Consider the following 10,035-nt stretch of genomic DNA (forward strand, 5'->3'; position numbering starts at 1 on the left):
CCTTCTCATTAGCCCGAGAGATGTTTCTATTTATTGGTTGGACTATAATTAGGCTGTTCGTTAGAGAAGTACTAGTACTTAAGGAGTTAGAGGTAACCCAAGGATAAAACAGTAATTTGATCCAGTTAGAGTTACGAACACTTGTGAAGGACTAACTTGCTATTATTGGTCTATATCCGTGGATATAGAAATATATATGTAGTGAGAAGAGTGCAACTGTGGGTCTTTAGTGGAGTGTATCCACAATTAACAAATATTAATTAACTTGGTTAATGAGTTTAGTTAATTAATCTCATATTCTTGGAGCTTCTAATCTAAAAATCCATCAAGTCCCCTTGTTAGCTCATTAAAGGATACTAAAGAGAAATTCAAATCAATTTGAGGAAATTGTATATTAATATGATTAATATGTAATTGATTATGGATGTGATCTATAATTCAAATTAAGTTGGAAATAAATATTTGAATGAGATTCAAAAAATTAATTGAAGTGAATTAAATTCACAAAGAATTAATTAATAAATAAAGAGGTGTTGCACATAGACATACGATGTTTAGGATAATCAAATATATATGCGTTAAATTAGATTTAATGTATAACTAGTTATTTAATTAATGTGCTAATTAATTACATGAATGTTATTTAATTAATTATGCACAAGGGAAAATTGGAAAAAAAAAACTTGGAGAAGGGAGTTGACCATCCTCTATATAAAATCTTCCTTATGGCCCTTTTGGGGCAAACATGTATTGTGCAAATTTTTTCTTAAGCCACAAAAAAAGAAATCCTCTCTATTTTCCCAAAGGTTTTTCCTCCTCACCCCTTCCAATAGTTGGATACCACCTATCATTCTATTGGACTCCTTGAGAATAACAAGGTTATTCTCATGGTCGTGTTCAAGATTGTTCGAAAAGACGTTCATGTTCAAGATTGTTGGAGGAGTTGTTTATTGGATTATCGAGAGGATCGTTCTAGGAGCTTGAAAATATTCAAAGGTGAGAATGATTCTTTTCTTTCTCTAAGGCATGCTGTTTCACATGTTTATTATACATATATTATGTTTTAGTACACTGGTTTTGTTTATATAAATATTGATTTGCAGAATGTAAGGTATTTACACGCCTCCGTTCGGGATTCGAATCCCATCAACATAGATAAGAAAAACAAAGTATGATGAAAGAACCGTAAACTCTTTAAAAAAGAAATTTATTGGCTCTTCGACAACGACGCCAATTTAGAAGGCGGATTTCATTGCCCAAATCTACTCCAAATAATTTTGCCGAATCCATCACTACAAACTAGTTTTAGTGGCATGATCAAGTCGAACATAGGGAACATAGGGAACTTTTGAATTTCTCAATTAAATGATTTATAATCCGAGAGTAATCGATGGAGGGGGGATTTGAAATTGGTTTTGATGCAAGAATTTGTAAGTGCATAAAATAAAATGCAAAGAGCACAGAGTTAAAATTCAATATTAAAAAGTCTTGCTTGTGTTAAATGGAATTTCCTATTCAATGCATTGATCATGAAATTCCCGTCACATGAGCTAAGTAATTGTTTTTTTTACCTAACGAAATCAATTGGAATTGATTTATCCTAATCAATTAGTTAATACCAATTGAACCGATGAAAAGAATGCAAACTCAATTTAGTACTAACTGCATTAAGTTCTAGGACAAAGTTAGGTTGAATATCTAATTTTCAAGCACCTAATTAAATATTCAATTGATTTAATTCTAAACCGATTAGTATAATGCTCATTCAAGTTAATTCGCAAGCTAACCTAATCTATTGCTTCTTGGAATTAACATATAATAAAGTGTCACAAGCCATACATTATTCAAAGGGGTAATCAAATATCTACAAGTGTTCGATAATATGATCATAATATAAATTCAAGCAGAATCGAATCCAACAATTACAGAACTTAGTTAAAAAACTCACAAATACATTGAAATAAGGGAAAATCCTAATTACTCAAGCTAGAAACGATTACCTTAGTCCATAATCGACATATCCGACATTGTTAGACTTGATTACAGAAAGAATATGGAAAGAGCTCTATAAATATAATATTTTAGATGGATAGAGGATGAAAAAAACAAAGAAAACGAGTGGTCATAGCCCAAAATAGCCATACGAGACAGAGACGCAGCATTGTCAAAATGGGCTGCCTTAGTGGCAGTTTTGTAATTTTAACCTCTTTTGGCCTAGTTGCTTCATTAGGACCCCAAATTGATCCGTTTTAGCTTCATTTACTCCATTAATACTCGATTCTACCTCTTTGTTACTCAAAACCTATGAAAATAACAAATACACATATAAAATCCAAGAACAATCTTAAATTAAGTGAAACAAGATAACACATTTTTTATATTATCACAAACCTAGAAAAAATAATACTTATGACAATATAATCTTAGCCTCTATTCACGAGCTTATTTCTCGAGCTTAAAAAATGTTTTAATTTCATATTGTATGGAAACATGACTCATCCTAACTGGAACAATCCTAGGATAATAATTTTTAATCATGAACTCATACTTGTATTTAAGCTTTAAAGCTTCATTCCCTATTACTTTTGTTGTACATGAGATAACTTTCATAAGTTATGTATATTGCATTTGTTGTTAACTTACAAATGTTAAACGATATATGTGTCCATTTTGGGATTTTGAAAGTGGGTGATAAAATAATGAGTATATCTCATTTTTAAATTCATTTAATACTTGATGAAAGTACATGATTATTTTACAATGTGATAAATTGTGAATGATAATTTTTACATGGTCAATGATTTGAGTTTAACTCAATATAAGGTTAAAATGGTTATGATTAAATTTGTTTGAAAATTATAAAGTACTAGGGGTCATGTGTTTTACATATGATTTATTTATTTATTTTTGCTCGAATGTGTCTTATAGACTATGGCAATATGACATCTGCTTTTAAGAATATAATTGTTGAATTTAACAAAGATGAGAACAATGAAGATAGATATGAAATATGGGCTATGAAAATACAATATGTCCTAGAAGCTTTAGAAGTTTTGACCCATGTTTCAAGTGGCCCAAGGAAGGAAACTCAACTCAACATAGAAGGAACCATGAGGCCTATGTTGTCTGAAAAAGAAAAACTCATTAGCTCGAATCAATTTATTAAGCAACATGGACAATAATGTCATGCTTAAGTTTCAATCTTATGATCTTGTCAAAGATATATGAGCTGTATTGAACTTGAAATTTGGTGGAACTTCTGTCATCAAAGTTAGGCAATTCACAATAAAGTTTGACACATAAGAAACGCCTTAATCATAACATGAGAAAACATATGAGAGATGCCTAACATGATTAGTGAATTGAAAGAAGTTGGCTATGTCTTGACTAATGAGCAACAAGTTCAAGTTGCTATTAGATCCATTTCACACAATTGGGAGCACATGAAAGTGCATCTTACCATAATTAGGGTATTAAGAATCTATTGATATTGCACATGACCTTGAATTAGAGGAAGATTACATGGAAGCATCGAGGCTTGGCAATGTTGACGTGTATATGGCTAGACTTAGTCCTCATGGGCTAAGAAGTACATACACCTTAGTTTGGCTAGCGTGTCCGTGTCTAACACGTGTCAGACACTTGGACGCTTTGATACTTGTTGGACATACATGAGACACTTGTTAGTGCAACAAATGTGTTAGACATGCATAGAACACTTGTTGGGTAGGTTAAAAAGAAAATTATTTTATATTAGTGTATCTAACATAAAATAATTTTTTAACAATAATATAAAATAATTATTTTATATTATTTTAACAATAAGGAAAATTATTTAAAATGACAAAATTATTAAAAATATTTACAAAATATATTAGTGTCTATCATTGATAGATTCTGAAATTTTATTATATTTTGTAAATATTTTAATTCATTTTTCTATATTTAAAAATAACCCTTCAAATAATGTAATAAATTTTTTTAGTATTGCAAGCTTCTCTTTGGAAAAACACGTTACAAACCATTTTTTCTTGAATTGTTTTTGAATGACCTACCATGAATTTTTTTAGAACAGTGTATCTAAGTTGACAATAATTTATGTCATCGTGATCTTGACCTATACTTGCCAACTAACACTACTAGATATATATTTTTGTGTAATATTATGGAATTAGAAATTTGATTGTTTCTATACATCTCCAAATATGATTTTTTTTTTTGCTTAATCAATTATATTAAATTTTAACCTAGTCTTATGCATGTTCAACAATATTACTACATTTTCAAAATGATCTATCTCAGACTAAAATAATTTACTCCTAAAACATAAACTTCTTACACACATCCTAAAATAATTTGCACCCAAACTCATTTTTTTAATCTAGATTAATATAGTTTGCACTTCAAATACAAATTATCTGAACCCAAATTAAAATTATTTACATCTCAAATACAAATGACTCAACTCCACCGATTATTATAATCATATAGATTATAATAACAAGTACTATTATAACCAACCCCGTATAAAAAAAAGGACCCCTTTAACGTTAATAATGGTATACCTTCAAAATAATGTTCCAAGAAAAAATATATGGATTTCATAAAGAAAGAGAAATGAGTTATGAACTTAAAGTAATCAAATAACATTTTCATTTGATATAAATTAAAGCGTTTAATCTAAACAATCCAATGAATTTATTGAAAACAATGAAGAAGCAAATTCAAATCTTCAACTTCTCTAATGATAGAGTACGTAGTTTCTCCATAACACCTCGAATTTGATCTGAGATATGAGCATACAAGAATCTCTGCGCAGCCTCATCCAACCTCGTTCCTTCTCCTTCTCCAGTGGCAGGCCATCCTAGTAGAGGAGACGACCAATTACGCGACATCGAAATTGCCATCTGCTTCATGCTAGGTAGGTCGAATAGAATTGGCTCACCCACAATAATCTTAACCTTCTTACACCACAAAGGAACAGGAGGCCTCCTACCAAAGACAGATTTTTCAGGCATTATCTGAATCCACATAGGTAATCATAAAGTGAGTTGGGATGAAAAGATAAATATTGGATTTCTATTCAAAGAAACAACATATACTCGTAGATCCAAGCGCAAGATGAATTTTTAAGACAACTATTTACTTCTTGAAGAAGGGGCAAGGATATCTTAAAAATGAATGGTCATTATATAATGTAGAGAATATTAAAACAAAAAACAAAAGATGCATCGAGCAAATCCCATCACATGAATTGGACAGATGCATCAAATATACAAGGACACCTAATCCACCACTAACTAATGCCTTTGCAGTATTAGCACTCGTCTTTTAGTGAAAACATAGAGACCTTAACATATGAGAATGCTTAAACAGAGCCCATTTGCTTAATAGTCGTAAAGTCCTTGTAGAAATCAATGAGGTCTTTTCGTTTTTCTTTGTTTAAAAAATATATCAGAAAAAATACAAGTACAATCACAAGCTGCGTGTTATTTGATCAATGCCTAAGCAAAAGGATTCGTAGAAACCTACTAGCTTTTGATACACCTGGAATCAGTAAAACCCAACAAGGACACAAGAACAAGCACAGGGAAGACAATCCCTATTTTACAATACACTGAGATAACGATTCAAACTTCATGGATAACACTAAGCAAAGCTCAAGGTTCCAATTAACAAAAGGAAATCAAACGTTCAAAGAAGAAACAAAACCCTCCAACACAGTCGAGAGAGTTGGAAATCCTCTCCTCTCCTATCCTTCAGCCTCAACCAAATTCTTCACATCACAACACAGCACACAAACCCCTACAAAAACCCTTAGTTGGTCCCCACCTGCAGCGCAACAGTCATCTACCTCGTCCTCCTAACCGTTTGTCACTCCTGAATTTCCTCTATTACCCATTCTCACAAATATGTGCACAATTGGGGTCTCACAAAACCCTACTCCCTCTTGAGGAGAAATGGAAAAACAATGGGAAAGGGGCAACGAGGATCCCAACACATCTTCAAACACGTAGCTACCTTTGGTTACCCATCTACATAAACGGGAGGAACCTAGATGTCAATTCCATGGTCTAGATGAACCCTATCCAAAGAAATACCCCAGAAGAAGCTAAGTTTTATGCTCTATTAAGGAAATGTAGTTTTATTTTCAGTTCTAAAAGGAAATTTAATCCTTTTCAATAACTATTGCTTTAGACAGCTGGTATCTGACTGACACACATAATTTAGCAGCATGGTTTCATCTCGTTTCAAAAAATAAAATAATAAAAATACAGAATGGTTTCATCTAGACACAAAATTGCAGGATTAGTAGAAATTTTGATATAATTTTGCAAAATGATGGACATGAAGAAAAAAATTTACCTCCTCAAAACCACGATGGACAATGGGCAGAACTATTGGTGTTACAGGAGAACGAACAATAAGACTAGCTGTTCCCCACTTTAGTCGTCGGATGGGCACATCTTCTTGGGTCACTTTACCTTCGGGAAATGTATGGAGCTGCCAGATGTTCATGAGCAGAAGATAAAAGGAAAAAAAAATATCACTGAGGTGTGCTTGCAATCCAGTGACTAAGATTTAAAATTGTCAAATCACTGATCGATCCAAAAGCTTAAGCCGGTGGGTGAAGATAAATTTAATATGATCTCAACACTTTAACAAAAATGAAGCTTTTTTTTTTTATAAACCTTGGCACATATATCAACTTAATTTGAAAGATTTCTATTTCTTTTATAAATTCTCCGGTGAAAAGCCACATTTTCATTGAGATCAGGAATACAAGGAGAATACTCAGAAAGAGAGAGAGAGAGAGAGAAGGAAAAAAAAAACAACTCAAACTCCAAGAGGAGTCCAATTAAACTATAATTAAATATTACCTAAAATCCAAAATATAATTTCATAGTTACCGAGACATATACTTATAGAGAAGTACCCATTCTCCATTCCTTAAATGCTCAAGTGCTTCATCCATATATTCTTGATGAATTCCAGCACCCCTGGTGATAGGTATGCATTTTCCTTCACAATTTTATGTGTAAAAGAGAATCAAACATTTAGAAATTTTGAAAATTGTAGTTCACATAACATTCTAGACACTTCTCATAATTATGTATACAATCATATGAATTCTCAAAAATTAAAATGCTACGATGAATATGAATATGTTTCTGCATGCATGCATAGGCACATGTCATTTCCTTCCCATTTAATATTGATTTCCATTTGTTGGGTCTTCTACAATTTTTCAAGCTCATAAATGAGGGGTGTTAAAATGTTGATATAATTAAATTAATTATCATAACCCATCGACTTGAACTTTTGGGTCAATGATGATTTAACACTATTTTGTAATCACCTTTCACTAACCAAGTCCTACTAATGAAATAAGATAGCATAAAAAAGAAAACTGTAACAATGAAGTAGAAAAACGTAAAGTGTAGATGTCTAGTACCTAGTCGGAAGAAATAAGATAGCACAGCATTTTTAAAGCATATATCTTCCGCAGCTAGCACCCACCTACCCAATGTTGCGTCAAAGATTGGAAAACCTTTGAATCCCCACATGACTGGATCATCTAACCTGTTATATCCACCAAAGCAACATCGACTTAGAAATTCCACATAGACAAAGAGAGTGAACCCAACAAATTAGGGTATACACAGATGGGAGGTTATGCGGGAAGGGGAGATAAATATCGTTGCGATTTCATAAACTTCAGAACTTAAAAGCTAATGAAAACAACACAACAGTAAGGGGAAAGCCACAAACGTCGACATATGATTGCTAACAGTGATGAGGGGCACTCCGGGAGGTCGGTATCGAACATTTCGAATAAGAGTATCAGCATTGTGGACAGAAGTGGTGTTTAGAAAATTTGCCACAGTCTTGGCAAAAGCACCCACTGCCATGAACATCATTTTCCTCGGAATTCCCCACATGTGGCTCATTCGCCCTGCCCACTCCATATGTCGTCCCATGTCCACCGTAGGGCTCTGTGAACATGCCTCAAGCCCCTGTGTTTGGCTTCGAAATCAGCAAGAGGATGATGTACAGTAAAGATCCACATAATGCCCAGATGTAAGGAACCGACTATTCAAGACCAGACACAAGGGTCATTACACATGCATGCAACCAACACTAGACAAAAATAAACAACTTAAATGCAGAAACTCATGAACTTTGCAATCATGAATCACCCATTTCAACGTGAGAAATTTAAATTTGTAATCCATCCCAAAACAATGTTCAGTTTGGGATCCCAAAATTTAGAAAACATAACATAAGTTTTCAAGTAGTGAAACAAATAAGTTGACTTAAATGCGGAAAATCATGAACTTCGTGGTCATTCTAACAAAACTCTACCTAAGTTGCCCTATTCTTACCTAAAATGTTTATTTGGAAAGGGTGAGTACTAAAAGAATACTCGGCAAGAGACCCCACCCCGCTATTGGAGTCAGAAAATGAAAACACATGCAACGAGACTATGTTTATGTGACTGTGGTGGGACCTAAACTTACTTTCTACAGTTTCCATTCCTTTCCCTTTAATATGTTGGGATGTGCACCACTTTCGTGCACATAAATTGTATACATCACTTTCACATACACATAACCCACTGGGCGTGCATCACTTTCATACACCTCAAACCTTTCTAGGTATGCATCACATTCAATTTCATACATACAGACCCTAGAACATCACTTTCATGCACTAGAGCCCTTAGACATGAACCAGTTCCGTGCATTTAAATCATACAAGAAAAAGGGAAATTGAAAAAGGGAAATTGTTCAACGTTTTCATGCGGCATTCACACATGCATGAGGTCCCATATAGAAATTTGATTTCACAATATGTGCAACAGAATAAATCTTGCAGCCATCATCAAATCAAACTTCACATATATGACGTACATAACATAACGTTCGTGGCCTTCACATGCTATAAGATTCACATCTCATGCCTTACTCAATTGTAGATAATTTTCGTAAATGACACTCTCAAAACAAAACATTCAAATTCATATTCATGACATCTAAAATACATGACTTTCAAGGTTTAAGACTAACTCAAGAATTCACATAAGATGTACAGTAAACACCCCACCTCGTCCCTAAGTCATTCCAACAGAAAATTTTCTTCCGCTTATGTAACCTCGATCAACGTCCTAAGCCAAAACTCAATTTAGTACCAATTCAAGCCGAGTAAAAGTCCACTGGGTTCCAATGTGCTTAGAATAGTTACCCAATAGAATTTTTCTCCCAAAAATTCAACGAACCTTCCAAATCCAAGCACAACAACACCCAAGACTAATCAGAAAACATACAACATAAAATAATGAGTCCAAGAGAAGACCGGAGCCTAGAAACCCACCAAAAATTCCGCCAAAAGTCTTAATCTCTTGCTGGTCAGTACACTAAACTCCTCCAAACTCGAGAATCTAAGTTAAATTAAAGCCAAACGGGTTATGAGTAATCAACGATCAAAGCACCCACATTAAACTTACCAAAACTCCAATCCACTGCTCCTAACCAAATTCCGGAGGCGGCCGCGGCGATCGACGATCGACGGAGGCCGACGGCTGCGCTGTGAAAGAGAAAAAAACCCTTGAATCACAGAGACAGCCTACAGGCGAAAAAGGCACGAGCTGCAGCGTTCGGCAGCAGTCGTCGGCGTGGCTGCTGGCGTGAGGGAGTCACTGACGCAGAGAGAGGGATCGGGGAAAGAAAAGAGTGAGCATAAGTGAGGAAAATGGATAAGAAAACTTGTTCAGCTAACCCATTTTGGAGGGCAAAACGAAAGATACGTCCATATTATATTAATATCTTTAACTTTTTATTTTAAAAAGCTCTATTTTCACCAATATTAGTGGTTATTACGATCCACGATCTTTATCAGTCAGGTAGAGACATGTGAGTGGGGTATCATATATAAAGAGTTTAAGGGCATGTAGGGTATCATATATAAAGAGTTTAACGGGACTACGAAATGATTAGTCTCTCTTTATAACACCGTTATTTGAAGAGATTAACA

At 33.9% G+C, this 10,035-nt stretch overlaps 1 protein-coding gene across 14 annotated transcripts; it reads right to left on the bottom strand.

Annotated features, from left to right (window-relative positions):
• Positions 1–4,630: 4,630 nt before the first annotated feature.
• On the bottom strand, positions 4,631–9,806 carry LOC120083084 (Phospholipid/glycerol acyltransferase family protein). Of its 14 annotated transcripts, none has more exons than XM_090316439.1 (8): positions 9,376–9,787; positions 9,247–9,280; positions 9,109–9,169; positions 7,774–8,018; positions 7,457–7,584; positions 6,938–7,023; positions 6,367–6,504; positions 4,631–4,992 (listed from the first exon to the last, which is right to left on the bottom strand). In XM_090316439.1, exons 4-8 carry the CDS (start codon positions 7,980–7,982, stop codon positions 4,966–4,968), a joined length of 588 nt encoding a protein of 195 aa, XP_090172565.1. In that variant the 5' UTR covers positions 7,983–8,018; positions 9,109–9,169; positions 9,247–9,280; positions 9,376–9,787; the 3' UTR covers positions 4,631–4,965. The 14 variants fall into 14 exon arrangements, with proteins under 14 accessions (XP_090172565.1, XP_038894552.1, XP_090172561.1 ...); XM_039038624.2 differs by having other exon boundaries at positions 4,631–5,021; XM_090316435.1 differs by having other exon boundaries at positions 4,631–5,021; positions 7,774–8,094; positions 9,376–9,736.
• Between the last annotated feature and the right edge of the window lie 229 nt (positions 9,807–10,035).

This window comes from Benincasa hispida, chromosome 8, assembly GCF_027475165.1.
Source record: "Benincasa hispida cultivar pf3 chromosome 8, pf3_genome.v1.1, whole genome shotgun sequence".
Lineage (NCBI taxonomy): Eukaryota > Viridiplantae > Streptophyta > Magnoliopsida > Cucurbitales > Cucurbitaceae > Benincasa > Benincasa hispida.

Bases quoted from the DNA above. Each gene is read 5' to 3' on its own strand.
- LOC120083084 (XM_039038623.2), bottom strand. From the start codon at position 7,982: ATGGGACGACATATGGAGTGGGCAGGGCGAATGAGCCACATGTGGGGA. The intron at 7,585-7,773 runs GTTTGTGGCTTT...TGGATATAACAG, and splicing joins GTTAGCAATCATATGTCGAC to GTTAGATGATCCAGTCATGT. The intron at 7,024-7,456 runs GTACTAGACATC...AAAATTGTGAAG, and splicing joins ATCTTATTTCTTCCGACTAG to GAAAATGCATACCTATCACC.